This window comes from Spermophilus citellus (genome assembly GCF_964194105.1).
Source record: "Spermophilus citellus genome assembly, chromosome: 1".
Taxonomy (NCBI): domain Eukaryota; kingdom Metazoa; phylum Chordata; class Mammalia; order Rodentia; family Sciuridae; genus Spermophilus; species Spermophilus citellus.
The window spans coordinates 162,250,774-162,268,230 of NC_138182.1; the positions used below are offsets into that span (position 1 = coordinate 162,250,774).

Consider the following 17,457-nt stretch of genomic DNA (forward strand, 5'->3'; position numbering starts at 1 on the left):
TCCTCCTGAGGACCCTCTGACAAAGGTACTACTGTTATCCTCACTTTACCAAAAAGAAAATCGTCACAGAGAGATCACACTGCCCTGTCACCAGCCAGGAGATGGCAGCTCTAGGACTTAAATCCAGGCTGTCTGGCTTCAGATGAGTCTCTTCAAATAAGCAATGCTCATGAATATCCTAGTTGCCCCATCCTACTTCTCCTGGGGAGAAAGCCAGTTTTCTCTAGATTTAGGAGCTTTACTGGGTTCCATGTAATCATCTGGAAAACTCAAGATAGGAGAAGAACAAATGCACCCCATGCACCTCACCTTCCCTCATGTAGTATTATCAGACAGGGACCGTGTATCATTTAAGGCGAATTCTCCCCTTTTGCAGCTGAGAAACATAAGAAGCTAGAATTCCTGAATCCCAGAGGTAAGACTTCACAAGCAGCAAGCATGCCAGTGTGACTGTTCTACTTTACAAACAGAGCTGCAGTGACACTGCATAATGAGGTGGCCACTGGGAAGGAACTCATCAGATGATATGCTCAACAGACATCTGTACTGAGGGTCTATCATGCTCCAGGCCACAGAATAAAAAGCCTGTGATCTGTTGCAGGAGATGGAACGTAAACAGAAAATTCTGTTACTGTGGGATGAATCCAGTGCGGCAAGTCCAGATGACAGGAGGGACCCTTTTTCACAGCCTACTTTCACAGAGAAACAATACCTACCCCGAGGGATCCTGGGCAGCAGCACATCCAACACCTGAACGCTCTTCTCTCTGGCGTGCCCTCTACCTGGGCTTGCTCCTGTCCTTCTAGCTGTCCTCACAAAGCCAAGCCTGCCCACAGCAGCCAACGGCATCTGTGAGATCCCATAACACCCTTGCTTTTTGTACATCCAGTCTGATGTTGACATTCCACACGACTCCTTAAAGACAGGGACTGCCTCGTCTCACAGTGCCTGTTGCTGAACATATGTAGTAATGCCTGTTGCGTGTAGACAAGGACTACAAAAACCGAACGCCACTTGGAGTGGATTTTGGACCCAGCTTATTAGCTGGAGGGAAGTTTTTAAACAAGCAGGGATATCCACCCAGTGGAACAAGACCCAAATGTGGCCCACCACCACCCGGTTATATACAGCCCACGAGTAGAGACTGGTTTTTCTTTCCTAAGAGTCATTGACAAAAAGTCAAATGAAGAATATTTTGTGATGGCAGACATTGCATGAAATTCAGATTTCAGTGTCCATCAAGAAAGCATTAATAACAACAGCCACACCCACTGGTGTCCTAGGAGGGCAGGGACATGACCCACAACCCTAAAATATTTACTATCTGCTCCTTTCCAGAAAAGTTGGCAGATCCCTGCTCTAGACCGTCGGCCTCATCTCCAGCAAATAAGACCAACAAAGAAGACTAGCCCAGAGGGGAAATTTTATTGAAATAGTAAATAGATACAATATTTGAAAATAGAGTAGGCTGATTATCAAATATTAGATCTATTTACTAAGTGAATTTCCTAACACTTATGAGGGTACATGGGAACCCTCATAAAGCATCTTACTGTAATGTTAAAAAAAAATCATCTGGCCTTCTCTATCAGAGAAATTTCTATATTTTGAAGTACTCCACCAAACACAGTGCTTCCCCCAGTCAAAATAAATACCAAGTATTAGGAGACAATGCTTAGCTCAAGGGGCCTTTGGCAGGAGCCTGGTAAGTCCATCCCCACCCTATCCTCAGAACACACACAGACTAGAGCTCTGTCTCTCAGGCTCAGTCCCCAGTTGACCACTAACAAACTTGAAAACCTATAAAAGATTTTGAGGGTGTTTTATGGGACAGAAAATACTACCATATGACTTGTACCATGTAGGGTGCTACCTACCCCACCCCCAACATGACTCCCCAAACTCTGGTTCACTTGCCAGTGTCTTTTCCAAAGCTCATACTGTATCACATCACTCCCTGCAGACAGACTTTTCCATGGTTCCTCACTGTCCTCAGGAGAACATGGCGGGCTGACCCCTCCACCATCGGTTTCTCTTTTCTCTGTATTGCATATGCTGTCCCGTTGGCCTAGAGTGTGTGCCTTCTCTCCCCTAGTCCTCCAGACCAGCCCTCTTCAGCAGGCTAGTTCCCATCCTCTGTGGGTCTCAGTTTAGAACCAGGATCATTTCTTCCAGCAACCTGTACTGAATCTTCCTTCAAGTCTGAACTCTGTGGCCAACTCACGGTCTCCCATAACCCTGTAAGTTGATACCGGCACTTGGAACACCCCATCACTCCACCCTGATCATGTCTACCTATCACCCTCCCCTTCAGAATATAAATTCCTGGAGGACAGTCCTCATTGGTCTACCATGGGGCTGCCTCCTGCAGCTTGCCCAGGTCCTAGCATACTGTGTCAGATGACACTCCTCAACTGAATGGATTACTGAGAGCAGCCAGGGTCTTACGAGAGCTGGCAAGACTAGGTGCCAGGCTGTGTGCTCTCCAGGTTCCTCACCAGGAGTAGGGAAAGTTGTAGCTGTGGCCATTTGTGAAGCATGCTGCAGAGCTCTGAGGTATTTAGATAGTGACAATTCATACCATATGGCACCAGCACTGTCCCTTCCTTCCTGGGTACCCAACTCTCGGGGAGACCTCCCTGCCCTTGTGCTGAGAGGCCGCTTACAAAACAAGTCAGCATATGCCCACAAATTCTAGGTCTGAAACAAACTCAGTTTAGGAGAAGCTGCATTTATTAGTATGATGCATAGAATAAAACAGTACCCCAGATGAGGAATATAATTCTTTAGGGTCCAGAGCTTGCTTTCTCCCCCCCCCCCACCTTTCCTTTTTCAATGCAGTTATTTGGAACAGAGAAAGAATGAGCTTGGATTCTAGGAAAAAAGACCTGGGGAGCTGATAGGTATGCAGGTTTACAAAATTATAACACCAGACACACACACACACACACACACTGATGTTGTACATGCTCTGTAATCCAAGGCCGGTCCCCTCCTCCCCTGCCCTCAGGCTGCTTCCTGTTCACCACCCACTGTGGCTGAAATGCTGCCAGGGCAGAGGAGGCAGGCAGATGAGGGGAGGCCAGCCTGTCAGCCAAGTGTGGGTTTAAGCCTGATGCTGCTGTTTTCAGCTGGAGACCCCTCGCTTCTTTAGAGACTCACCTTCCTCATATAAATGGACACAGATATTCCTTATTTAGAGATGAGAGATCTAAGGGAGATACTAATACAGTGATTAGCCCAGAAGTACCACAAATCAACAAATGATGGCTGCAGGATGCAGGGGGACTATAAGAAGATGAGACCAATATCAGACCACTGGGCCATCGCACAGACCACTCCTCTGATTAGACTGCCACGTGTGAAAATGTTTTGTGAGATTTGTTTTTCTCAATGTGAATTTGGTTTCTCTACGCTCAATGTAATCCTGTTAGTCATCTAGGAATGAGCAGCAGCTCATATTCAAACAAGGAAACTGAGGCAGTTGGATAGAGACGTTAGTGGTCATTTGCAGGAAGTACCACCTGAGCCAAGGGTGCCCTGTGCCACCCAGCCCTACCTTGCTGGGCTTGTCCTTGCTGCTGCTGCTGGTAGAGCTGAGGGACCGCATCCGCTGTTCCTTCTGCTCCTCCACCTCGGATTTGAGGTGCTCAATGTGCACCAGGTAGGCCTGCTCCTGTGCCTCGCGCGTGCTCAGCTTCAGCTCCAGGGCCTTCTTCTCTTTCTCCAGTAGGTACAGTTGTGCCTTCAGCTCAGCCATCTCCTCCTACAGAGTGAGGAGCACAGGGTATATGAATGCCCGTTATGTGCCAGCACCAAGTGTCATGGGGGTCTGGCTACAACCCAGGGCCTGCGATAGTGATCACTCTGAAAGTGGGAATAAGATTACTGAACAAAGATGGAGCTGATGTGTGGACAAAGCTATATGCTTTGTTACTATAGGGACTAGCGGTAAGTAAATGGGTACAAGTCATAGGAAAGCAGATTTTGGTTCAGTGTAAGGAAAGCCTTCCTAATAGTTCCTAGGACCCCCAGTGGGCACACTTTCCTTGCTGGAAACCAGTTCTCTGGCACATAGAGGCTGAGCTGGAGCAGCCCAAGGTTGTACATCCATGTAAGAAGCTGGGTCTCACTGGGTCCCTTCTGATTCCCACTCAGTTGCTATGGCACCAAGCTATATATTTAACCACCCCAGATGGCACCCTTGTGACCCTGCAGCTGAGCCATGCAGGTGGGGGACTCCCATCACAACAGCATCCTCTAGCTCTTGACTACTTCTGAAGGCTACAGTGAAAGCAATAGGAATAGAGTCCTTTATACGGGATTTCTCTTCAGATAACTTCTCTTTCAGTGCTGATGATTAGACCTAGAGTAGCCTTGTGCATGCTAGGCACACAACCTACCACTAAGCTCACCCCCGCTAGATAACTTCTAAGAGAATCTTAAAGGATTCAAATGGTTGTTTCCTATAGAGAGTAAGAAGTGAATCCCAAATGGGACAACACTAACTTTGGACCGCCAGCCTCTATTGAGCACATAATACTGTTTTAAGGGTTCACAAGTAGTAACTCATTTATTCCTCCCAATCTAAGATAAGTACTATAAGCATTTTCATTTGTGAATGGGAAACTGAGGCATGCAGAGGGACATTCACAGGCCCATGGCTCTGGACAGCTGGAAAGCCAGAGTTGGAACCCAGGCTGTTGGGCTCAGAGCCCAGGCTCATCAACACTAAGTTCTGCTGTTTCCCCCCCTGCTTCAAGATGTGCCTGATCATGACCGTGGCCCTTCACCTCTACTCAAGGGTGGGTCACCACTGTGTGACCATCAGCCTAGCTTCCCCAATGGTTTATTTCTATGATTCCTTGCTCAAAAGGGCTCTGCAGAAAGCTGGGCTGCCTTAAGATGGACTCACCAAGGCCTTTGGTTCTGGCTGCCCCTGATGGTAATGAACTGGTATGCTCTCCTTGGGTACATGTTTTTACCCTTCAAGGTAGTTTAAAGCCTTCTCGGGGATACAGGAGAGCTCAGAATTAATGAGTTCAGAAGAACAAGCCAATTATTAATGAGCTCAGAAGAACAGGCCATTTTTTTTTCCTGGAAGACCAGGCATAAAAATCAGAATGAAGAGTATTTCCATCCCAGAAACCTTCTCATCTTTTCCCATCAGAAGCAGGATTGTGAAGGTTCTAGTAACACTGCATATCGAGCTAATGTGCACATTTACTCAAACATAAATGCAAGTTAGAAAGAAGAGAAGGAAAACCCATAGGTTCATAGATGAAGAGAGAAGTCCAGCAAGGTGGACAGAGGTATGAGGCAGGTCTGCAGGCCCTGCCATCTGGGATCTTATCATCTATGCAAGGGTAGGTCTGTGACTCTGGGACTCTCAAAGTATTGTCCAAAATAAGAGACTAGAAAACTTCCTTTCTGGCAATTTGATTTAAAAAAATTGTCATATCTCAAGCTATGGGAGAATAAAGAAAGAAAAGGCCCTTTTGGGGCTGGGGATGTGGCTCAAGCGGTAGCGCGCTCGCCTAGCGTGCGTGCGGCCCGGGTTCGATCCTCAGCACCACATACAAACGAAGATGTTGTGTCTGCCGATAACTGAAAAATAAATGTTAAAAAAATTCTCTAAAAAAAAAAAAGAAAAGGCCCTTTTGAGGAATCAAAACCTCAAACTTGTGTCATATGTATGTGTGGTAGAAGAAATCTTAAGCCAAGAATGTACCCCAAACTAGCAATAAACCTCTGAAACCCACAGGTCTCACCGATCTAAACAGAACTATTCTGCAGGGACAGCAACAACCCAGGGCCCACAGGACCCCCAGAGACAGGATGTCCACAGATGAGCCTGTACACATGTTCTCCACCTCCCATCACAGGAAATGAGAATGAAGCACAAAGAGGGCGAATCAGCAGACACAACAGAAGTGAGAGCTGGCATTCACAGAAGCAGAAGTAACAGAATATGAAGAACTAATATTTTAAATGATTCATGGAATAAAGGAGTAGGGGTCACAAAGAAAGCATAGGTCATCCAAAAAAGAAGGGCGGAGTTTTAAAGTGACCAAGTAAATCGTCTAGAGGCAAAAAGGTATTTACAAAGAATCATATACAAGAAGTAAAAAAAAAAAAAAAAAACACCTCAGAAACTTGAGTGTCTCTGTAGTTATATTCTAGAAAAAAATGGTAAAAATCTAACAAAAGCTGCTGGATTACAGAGCATGTACAACATCATCAGTCTGTACTGATGAGTATATATTGGCAAACACACTGGAGAAAAGGCGATGGGCTGATGCTTAGCCTTGGGCAGTAACGACCCCCCATCCTGAGGTTCAGGCTATGGGTTGTCTCTTCCCAACTCTCTGTAATTTTTACTCTTTCAGCAAAGTTCTAAGATCATGCATGTTTTATTTTCACATAGCAAAAGGAATATCAGAGAGCTTTTATGCCACAAAAGCATGTCTTTCCTGGCCAGTATAACACTGAATTTGTCACACCACATGTTGGCCACAATATAAAAAGGAAAATTTTAGTCTATGGCCAAAGGAAATATGAAGTTTGGAATAAATAATGGAAGGGTGGCCTCGTGGCTCATGCCCACAGGGTGCAAGTGTCCACAAAGGGGGGGGCTCCTAATTGTAGCAACTGTGATTATAGACCCAAGGCCAGGTCCTGGGCAGTGAGAGGAGAGATCAGCTAGTGTGATATGAGAACTCTCCAAGGAGCGAATCTGAACCAAGGGGCTGGAAGGAGACAAGCAAGTGTGGACATGGAGCAAAATGGTGGGCTCCCCACATCTGTACCCACTGCCCAGAGTCTTACCAGACACAAGTTCCAGCACCCAAGGGCAAGGACTTGCTGAGCAGGGTGCCCAAGTGCGTTGAGATAACTACTACTGACAGCTTCTGCCCTCTCTCCAGAGGCAGTGGGGAATCTTTCTGGGGACGTTACTGGTCTCCATGGTAGAGAAATGTTGTGGGCTATTTCTGTGGCATTGCTGTGACCCACTCTGCCTCCAGTTCCTAAGCTGTGAGCTGGCTTTTGCCTGAGAATGCCCATGGCATGTCCCAACGCCTGTGGGCCAGGGACATGGTAGAATCCAAGACTCTGCAATTCAGGCCACTGTTCACAAAACAGCAGAGTTTGGAAAGCAGGTTTAGAGAGATGGCTCCCAGGCTCTAATTCTCCCTGATCACTTGGCAGTTCGGCCCAGTGCTGCCCCAGGTCCTGCAAGAGCAGCCCAAGCAAGCTCCCACCTCTGTGAGTCAGCAGAGTCACAGGTTAACTGCTTACCAATGAGTGGCAGCTGTTTTCCCAGAAGCTCCCTCTGCCCTGCAAATGCTGATAGAGAACTCAGCCAGTGGGTGAATGGCCCAAGATCTTATAGGATATTTAGCCTAAACAGCATCGCCAAACTTCCCTGCAGACACTGTGGTCTGAGCAGGCTTCACACTGCACCCACGTCTCCAGGGTGTCAAAAAAACAGGGTTCTCAGTCAAGTTCTGCAGCTGGCCTCACCCTGGTCTGGCCCCACCTTCAGTTAACATCAGCATTAGTGACCCAAGAAATACTTTCACACATTCTTGATATTAGAGGCCATTGTAAAAGGACAGAGGCTTATTCTAGCCTGTTGATGTCTGGCTTGACTTCTCTTGGAGGAATAAGTAATCTAGAGCTCAGCTGAGACACCCCAAAGCATCCTCTAGAATGTAACCACCCCTCCATGAATGTCCAGCCCAAATGACCCCTGGACAAATGGAAACCACATTGTCCACTAGCAAGGCTCTGACTCTACTCTGGGGAGAAGAGGCTGAACATGGATGGGGATGATTTCTAATCTGCTGACCCCACCCCCCTTCCCAGGCCTGTGATCTCCCCACCAGGCCAGCAGCAGGCTGACCCCACAGCACACCTTCATGGCCATCAGCTCCTGCATCAGCACCGCATTCTCCAGGTCCAGCCTCTGGCTGTCCCCCCGGGGCTTGACGTCATAGCTCAGCGGATCGATGTGGATGCTCTCCAGCTCTAACATGGTCAGCTTGACTGCAGCTCTGTCATTCTTGAGCTGCTGGATATAATCCTTCAGCCTTTGCTCATCTTCTTTTGTGAACTCTGTGTCGCAGCTGCTGGCTGTGGAGCTCGTTGTGCTGAGAAGAAAAGAAAAACACCACATTTCCAAGCCATTACTAATAGATCTTTTCTCATCCCTCTCCCCCAAATTATCTAGATGGTAGTGGAAAAAAATAGTATTTTTAGCCAGATGTGGTGGTGCACACCTGTAACCTCAACAACTAGGGAGGCTGAAGCTGGAAGATCACAATTTTTAAGGCTAGCTTGGAGAATTTAGACCCTGTCTTAAAAAGAAAAGGGACTGGGGATATAGCTCAGTGGTTCAGTGCCCCTGGGTTCAATCTCCAATATCACAAAGAATATATATTTTATGACACAGAATACTGATACTACCTTTTAGGCAAGAAATAAGTATAAAGAATAATAAAAATGTTTATACTTTGAGGTAACATTGTAGACTCTAAAACTGAACTACAAGGATAATCCCACAGAAGCAAAAAGATACACATGTACAAAGCTGTTTGACATATATAATCTAAAATAAGGTTTAGTGTATTATTATACATCAGAAGGGAGAGAAATGATGTGGACATTATGGTGATAACCATGAGTATGGTAGAGATATTTTAAGTGAGGCAATAGAATGAAAACTACATGCAATAAAAATAGATGCACATGTGTAAGAGATAACATTAAGGGAACAAGAGATTGAAGAATATGATCTATATGGCATGATCTATAGCTATGTGTGTGCACACACACTCACAAGCACACGTATCCCAGAGTGGCAGCAGTCCCCTGGGGTGGAATGTGGAAGGAAGGGTGGTTTTGCATTGACTCCTCTATTGCTTATTGTACCCCAAGAAACAGGTGAGTATAATATAGCAAGAACAATGCTCAAAGTGGGTGACTTAGTTCTCCACAGCACATTCTTAAGTGTCCAACAGAGGGTCTTGGTCCAATCCAGGTGGCCCTTGGCAGCTCAGGTTGCACAGCAACTGGGTAGGTGCACCCAGCTGAAGCTTGGGCCTTTGTTGGCACAGGAGAGTTTCTGAGGGACCAAGTCACCAAGAAAAGGAAAGGGCCACAGGAAAACTGAGGCTCAAGAGGATTCCAGCCTGTCCCAGCAGTGGCAAGTTGGCTCCATTAGCTCAGAATGAGCCACTGCACCTAGGCCGTCCTGGAGGTTTCTGAGCCCCGTTGGACCCACAGCAATTTCTCTACCCGCACTGGGCCTGCCTAAGCTTGGCTCACTCCTCTTGGAACTGGTTTTGGAAAAGATGGAAGATTGAATTCTCAACCAAACAGGGCAGGCTGGCATTATCATCACCATTATTACAGATTTAGAAACCAAAGCTCAGAGACATTAAGTGGCTGGTGGAGTCATGGGGCTGAAAGTGGTGTAACACTTGGCTGAGGATTCTTATTCCACAGCTCTGTCCTCTTCCCAAGATTCCTGCAGCTAGAAGCCAGGCAAGAAGCAGGGAGAGGTCTCCACAGCCTGCCCTCTGGATCTTGCACTGGAATAGGGCAATGGGCAGAGGAGTCCGAATCATCAAGGGCAATTCCACTCTTGCACATGAAGGAGACAAAGCTGGGTGCAGTGGCCTGTAACATGGGAGGCTGAGGCAGGAGAATCCCTGAAGTCCAGAAGTTCAAGGCCTGCCTAGGCAAGACCCTGTCTCAAAACAGAGAAGGCTTCCAGGGAGATGAAGGGTGAGAAGAGAAGGTGGGTTGGAGCCTTCATGGATCCACATGAGGAAAAGACCACTTTATGGCTCGGGTGGCCTTTGAGTCAGAGAATAACTTCCAGGACAGCTAATTCCTGAGTACCAAAGACCTTCAGTGTAGCCCCTCACTCCTTTTGTCCCATCATCACAGAAAAGAAGTCACTGGGAGATGAAATGAGACCAACCTGACCATCTTACACCACCCCTCGGGCAGTGGGAGGTGAGGGAAATGTCCGTGGGGCTGGACCACAGCGCCCAGGTACTTGCAAAACATGTCTAGATGGTGCTATGAAGGCATATTTTAGATGTAATTAATATTTAAGTCATAAGACTCCGAGTAAAGAAGATTAGTTCCCATAATATCCTCATCCAATCAGGTGAAAGCCTTAAAAGACTGATACCCCCCAAGAAGGAAGAAATCATGCCCCCACAGCCTCCAGACTCAGGACTCAACAAGGACTCTTTCTTGTATCTCCACCCTCACCTGAAGACCTCAGACTTGCCAGCCGATAATCAAATGAGTCGATTCCTTCAGATGGTCGTGTGTGTGTGTGTGTGTGTGTGTGTGTGTGTGTGTGTGTGTGTAGAAACAGATAACATATTGACACCTCTCCAGCACTCTACTAGATCCACTGCCTATTGGTTCTCTGTCTTTGCAGAGCTCTAACACTGAAGTGCTGCTTTTACTCCTGACCTGAGCGTCTTACATTTTGTAGATTTCCTATTTCATCACCAGTAAAATGAAAGTAATTAACAGTACCTGCTCTGTAGAGATGTGGGAAGGAAAAAATATCACTGAGGTGCTTAGACAGTGCCCAGTGTAGGATAAGCACACAACAAATGTAGCTGTCATTCATTTATTCAAGAAATACCAGAGTGCCTCCTGAGCCCTGGAAAAGTCCTTGCCTGAACAGAACTCCTATTCCAACAGGGGAGCCAAGCAATTGTGTGACTGATGTACTGTGTGAATGACACAGTACATCAGGCAGTGAGAAGCATAATGGAGAACAATGGAGAGAGACACATGGGGAGGGCAGAGTGGGGTGGGGTCATTATCTAACAAGGTCTGCAGGGCAATGTTACAACTGAAGGGACCAAAAGGAGGCAAGAAAAAGAGCTATGGGGATATGTAGAGGAAGACTGCGCTGGCAAAGGACACAACAAGTGCAAAAGCCCTGCGGCACTGAACTTGACTGGCAGGAATGAGATAGTGGCAAGCCAAGTCAGCCAGGGAAGGAAGAAGGAGAAGAGGTCAGAGAGGAGGCTGTGCACCGTTCCACATAGGATTTTATAAGGATTGCATCTTTTTCTCTAGAATTAGAATGCAAGTTATTAAAGTGGTGACAAAATCCTCCTATTACATTTTAACAGGACCCCTCTGGCTTCTATGCTGAGGAGAGATGCAGGGCGAACAGGGCAGAAAGAGGGAGAGCCCTTAGGAAGCTATTGCAATAGTCCTGGGGAGAGACTGTGGAAGTCCAGCAGGGTGTGAGCTGGGAATGCAGGGAAAGGATAAAAATAATCATTACTGATCACTATTTTGTTTTCTTCAGCTGTCTTTTAAAAAGGATGAGAAGGAAGAAGGCACCTTCCCACACCCTGGGTGCTGTTCCATAAAGAAATGATGCAGCTCAAAGAAGCAGGACTGATCATACAGTACCCATAGTGCAGGGCCCTGGGGAGCTGGGCGGCACATGAGAGGAACTTCCTCAATAGAGAAAACAAGGGTCCCTCACTCAGCATCACAGGAAAGCCCTGTCTGCAAACAGCTCTGTGGTGGGTATGCAGTGCACAGGCGGGACTCAGGAGCTCACCTCAGGCTGTCAGCATTGCCATGGAGAGACAGACATTTTCCCCAGATGAATGAGCAGGAAAATTAAAGCAAACTCAGGTGTTGGCATTGTTCAGCAGGTGTTCCGTGGGGCTGAGCGTGATGTTTGCAGACAAGGTGGGTTTAGAAAGCGAGGCACTGGGGAATAGCAGGGCTTCTCTTCTACTTAGTTGGAAGGAGCCTTCAGGAAGGAACTCCTCCCCCATGAAGCTGGGACTCAGCCCCCCAAATCAACTTAAACCTCTAGCCTTTCCTTTCATTGAAAATGATCTTATAAAATTTCAAATGCCTAGAAACACACAGACAATAACCAACACCCCACGTGCCTGCCATTTACATGACACCTTGTTTTCTTCTTCTACTGTTTTTAGAAACACACCTTTAATACTTGAAGCACCCTCAATAGACTTTCATTTGAAATAAAAATTGCAAAATTCAAATAGGACTAAGAGTCATACTACTCTTCATTATTCTGCAGACCTTGAGTGATATTTTGTCAGATTTTCCACTTAGCAAGATCAGTCTGCCTCAAGAAGGATCCCTGGGCTGGCCACATTAGTGATGCCTGGGTTCTTGTCAGGATTACACATTCCCAAGCCTCATGCCTCAGACCCACAGAGTCAGGGACTCCACTAGGTGGCCCAGCAATCTGTGTTTTAATAGAGATTCTGATGCAAGTCTGAGAACTTTTGTTCTCAAGTTTGTCTACCCCACAGGATAAACCAGCATCTTCTAGTAACTGGACACCCTCACATTTTCTAGGTAGAGGCCACTATGCTCCCAGGTTGCTCGGGCGGATGCCGCTGGCTTCCAGCACATCTCTGAAATCAGTCTGTAGATTCTTCCTCCGGCCCTTCCTAACCTCACAGGCCTGAGTGAATTACACAAACTTTCTACACTGCAATAAATAGGAACACTAATGGTTCACACTTCCCCAGGCATGAAAAGGACCAGCTCATGTGGCCACAAAGCTCTTGTTCTAGGCAAGGAGCAGGGATGGGGCCACTTTCCAGATAGCCGGGCCAACAGTCACACAACACCCACCCCAGACCTAGGGATCCTCAAGGGGTCAGCCATTGCAGCCATCTAGAAAACCCCATCTGAGAAGAAAAGTAGTTTCCACTGGAATTGACTTTAAAGACCACTTAGAACTGTTTGGGAGAGCTGGATGTGGTGGACACCTGTAATCCCAGTGACTCGGGAGCCTGAGGCAGGAGGGTTGCAAGAGGTCAACAGCCTCAGCAACATAGCAAGATCCTAAGCAACCTAGTGAGACCCTATCTCAAAAGAAAAAAATAAAAAGGGTCAGGGGATATGGCTCCGTGGTTAAGTGTTCCTGGGTTCAATCCCCTGTACCTGCCCCTCCCCAAAAAAACTACTTGGAAGAACAGCAGGAGATGATCCCTGGTTGAGTAAGAAGGCTTTTTGCTATAAGCATAATTTTTAGAAAGGAATTAAAAAAAAAAAAGATCTCAGTTCACAGATCTGACCCTGTTGGAAGCTGACAGCCTTAAACTGCTCTTAAGCAAAGGAAAGTTGAATTTCAAAATAAGCACCGCAGCCCAGGGCCACTCCAGCCTCCCTCTTTCCAGGACACCAACGGGGAAGAGATCAGGCGAGGTTAATTACAATCCTGCTTTATGCCCTTAATGTTCCACCACAGAATATGATTATGACAGTGGTGGAGGGAGGGGCAGCCACTGGCCTTTCCTCTGGCCTCCTGCAGACAGGCACTGCAGCCTCCCAAGGGCCTGCTGTCGGCTGCTGGGTGGGGGCTAAGTCATCCATTAACTCTCCCAGCTTGGAATGCAGGATGAGCTCAGCTGTCAAGGGGAAATAAATCACTTTCTGCAGGCTAAATTATCCCTCTTCTCCAGGGTGGGAGGCTGGAGGTGTCTGTGAGCAGGATGGGGGAAGGCTGCAGATGAAGAAACCCCCAACTCCACTGATGGCACATGCTTGTGTTTTGCTCTGATTTTTGAGGAGCCAGGCAGATACATGGGTGTCTTTTGATGATGCTCTGCTGGAGGTCCTGTCGTGGTAGCTCATTCTGTATCTGATCATGTCGCACACCCACTGCACGTGTAGCTGGCCTGCAGCTCAGTGGAAACACACAGCTGATCGGCTCAGGACCACCCACCCTGTGCCTACCCTGTCCACTGTGGGAAGTGCTGTTCTAACTAGCTATCCATATCAAATATCATCTCATCTGTCCCTCTGTACCAGGTCCCATCTCTATTCTCAAGATGATTCCCTACCTTAACCACTTAAGAATGCTTAACCACTGAGCTCATCAGATGAAAAATTCATTTTTATTTAGCTTGCCTAGGCAGAAAGCTAGAAGGATAGCCATTTTCTTTTGCTTCAAAAATCACAAAGTTTTCCTGGACTTTTTATCAGCATCTTACTTAGCATTGGTTGAGATCTAATTTCTACCAAGGAACAGCTCATTTTTAGAAAGGAAGTGCTATGTACCTAGTCACCTGCATTGCTGAGCATGTGAAATTGATTTGGAGGAGGGTGTTGGTCCCAGTGTCACTTGATACTTAAGCTACTCCTAGGTGGCCTCATTTATCCAAGTGGAAGAGCCCCGTCAACTGCCTTTATCTTTTAGTGTTGTGCTGAGGGTATCCCCAGCCCCCCCTTTTTGATAATAAAAGGTTTTGCAGCAAAGGACTAAAAACACTAAAAAATTCCAGGCATCCTAGGCTAGGATGCTCTTGCATGACTGTCAGAATTCTCTATGAGAAACTGAGGTTAAATGAGGGTAAAGTACTTAATAAATTGTCTTGCAAAATATGGGTATGAAAGAATATGCAGTCAGATAAAGTCTTCAGAAACTGCCTGGGTCCAGAAAGCTACTGCAAACTTAGTTGACGGTGGAAGTCAAAATAGGAAGCAGAGACGTTTAGGAGATAAATTCTACGTATTCATTTTTAAAGGTGCCATTATAATGGCGTTGGAAACAAGGCATCTCTAAACAAATACTAACCCGTTCCTGATTTGGTCAAGGATAATAAACCAAGATAGACACCATACACACCTGACGGCCAAATTGAGAACATGTACGCCACACCATGCAGTGTTCGCAAAGGTGTGGAGGGAGAGGCCCATACGCTGGCTGTAGAAGAATAACTGGATTATGTTGGGAGGGCTATTTGACATTGAAAATATTAATCATTTCTGAGTCCACTGATTCATCTTAGAACTGGTCCCACAGAAACTGCACAAGAGGGACAAGCATAAGGACAAGGACAGTGGCTGCAGCAATGTCTGCAATAGTTGAAAACTGGATACAAACATCCCACAAGAGGAATCTGTTGAAGTACACCATGGTATGTCATCCGATGGAAAACCATGCACTATTGAGGAGCATGATGCATATGCCAAAATGTCTGAGAATATAACGCTTAGGGGGAAGCATGTTTCAAGACAGTGCACAATAGGATCCCTGTGAGGTTAAAAATTAGATGTTGTCATGTTTTTATGGACAGTATATTTTTAACGATACCAGATTTGGTCCACAAGCTCTTCTGTTGAGATTCTCTCCTTTCCTTCTTCACTCACGACACCCGTGGGAATGGCTATAACCTCACTCTGCTATGGCCACTGTTATCCCCCATGTTTTTGTTTTTGTTTTTTTAAATCACTGCCTTACAATTGTACACAATGGTGGCATTCATTGGTATATATTCACGCATGCATACAATGTAATTTGGCCATTATCATTCCATTTGGGATTTCTCTTACTTGTTGCCCATGAAACCTGTCAGCCTCATGTATAAATGAAGGCGTTGTGCTGGTTCTGTCCCCTGGAGAAGGCTACTTGCAGTGAAGAGAACTCAGTCATGTGAGGGGGCCACACAGGCTGGATGTGGAGGAGCCTGGTGCTGCTGCTGTTTGGGTGTATTGTAAGCCTCTACCCGCTGCCTTCTGCTCAGGTATGCAGCTTGTGCATAGAAGACCTGATCTCTTTCCAGGGAGATCCCTTTCTGTTTAAGCTATTTGGGCACATTTCTGTCCTTGGCAACTCAGGGTCTTTTTTTTTTTTTTTTTTTTTTTTTTTTTTAAAGAGAGAGAGGAGAGAGGAGAGGGAGGGAGGGAGTGGGGGGGGAGAGCGAGAGAGATCGAGAGAGAATTTTTTTTTAATATTTATTTTTCAGTTTTCAGTGGGCACAACATCTTTATTTTATTTTTATGTGGTGCTGAGGATCGAATCCAGCACCCCGTGCATGCCAGGCAAGCACGTTACCTCTTGAGCCATATCCCCAGCCCATCAGGGTCTTAACTAATAAAAAAAAAAATGCAGTTAAGTATGTGGGCCTACACCCCAAACTGTCCTTTCCAGTGAGGGTCCTAGCATGGAGAACTTTTACTTTGTGTACTATGTATTTTGTAATGTTGGAGTTTAATTATTTATTTTGATGATATGCCTACAGTTATTTTGAAATTGGGAAGTTAAGTCTTAAAAAAAATAAAAGAAGCATATTTCATGTCTCTACCATATTCTCAAAAAGTGACAAAGACATCTGAGCAGGAGAGTTGATCACCACCCAGTCATGTCAAGGAACATATCTCAGGTAGAGATCTTACCATCACTACAAAGTATTAATCTCTGGGATTTTGGATGGATGCCCTTGATACTTAGATGGGAAACTACTTCCTTTTTAGTAAAGGTGATGTTACAATAGTCAGATCTAGTCCCAATCAAATTCCCTGAAGCTTACTGATGGGGGTGGCAGAGACCTATCCTAATTAGATGACTATTTGAAGCTATTCACCTTTTCATTTGACATAAATCTACTGTCCTCAACTGCTCTTTCTGCCCCAGTGCAACTTTACCTTAATCCAGACCAGATTAGAGGGAGAGGGCTGGCCTCTCTGGAGCCCTGTTACCTTCCATTATAATTAGGGGATCATGCCCCAGTAGGAATGACCAGCTAGGCAGTACCCCAGCTGCACACAGGTACACAGAGGCTCATACGAGGTCGCGGTCACCCTTCGCACATGGCTCAGCCTGGCCCCCACCAAGTGCTAAGACTCGATTCCAGCCTCTGTGAGAGTAGGCTTGCTTGGTTATGTCTGTCTTGGCTGCTTATCCTTTTGTGGATTTAGGTCAGTGACAACACTCCCATATTATGAGCTGGGACTGCAATGCTTCATGCAAAGGTAGGCTTGATTGAGAACCCCCATTTCAACTTCCTAACAATTTAGCCCATTTGCCTCTTTGCTGTGACATGTTGACAAAATTGCCCAGGCAATCAACATTACCTAGTTACTCTGACCACAAAGACAATTATGTTTCTGATGAAGCAGTTGCTATATTAAAAAAAAAAAAAAAAGAAATAGCAAATAGCAATGTCCCTGGGCTTCTATCAACAGAGCCAACTGAGTTTTATTCTCCTTGCTGGTAAACTACCCCTTTGCTGCTCCTTCCTAAAAGGAGCCTCCCTCCTGTCCTCAGGTGCTGACTGTGTGTGCCAGAGGCCTCACACACAGCATTCTTTTCCTGAGACGGTGGGTAACAGTGCACGGACTCTCTGACTGGATGGTTACAGTGGGAGAAAAGGTGATTTACTGGGACACATAAAGCACCATAATAGAATACTTTTTTCTTTTTTTTCCATAACTTGACATGGGGAATGTCTAAGTCAGAAAGGCAAGAATTACAAATAAGATTGCTGGGATTACTGAACGTGTGAAAGAGAGCTGGTGGTTGGGAACTTCACCCCGCACCCATGTTTAACATGAAATATTGCAGTTGTGTCAGGTTCTGTGAATGCGGGGTGCCATGTGAATGTCCTGTGTGTGGTTCTCCTG

The 17,457-nt window shown here is 46.1% G+C and overlaps 1 protein-coding gene across 3 annotated transcripts in view; it reads right to left on the reverse strand.

Moving 5' to 3' along the window:
* MCC (MCC regulator of WNT signaling pathway) overlaps positions 1 to 17,457 on the reverse strand; it is a 269,529-nt gene that overhangs the window by 24,794 nt on the left and 227,278 nt on the right. For all 3 annotated transcript variants that reach the window (XM_081295185.1, XM_081295186.1, XM_081295187.1), the window contains 2 exons: positions 7,919 to 8,153; positions 3,560 to 3,766 (listed from right to left, as the gene is read on the reverse strand). In XM_081295185.1, coding sequence (XP_081151311.1) covers positions 3,560 to 3,766; positions 7,919 to 8,153 — 442 coding nt within the window. The remainder of the gene's footprint in view (positions 1 to 3,559; positions 3,767 to 7,918; positions 8,154 to 17,457) is intronic.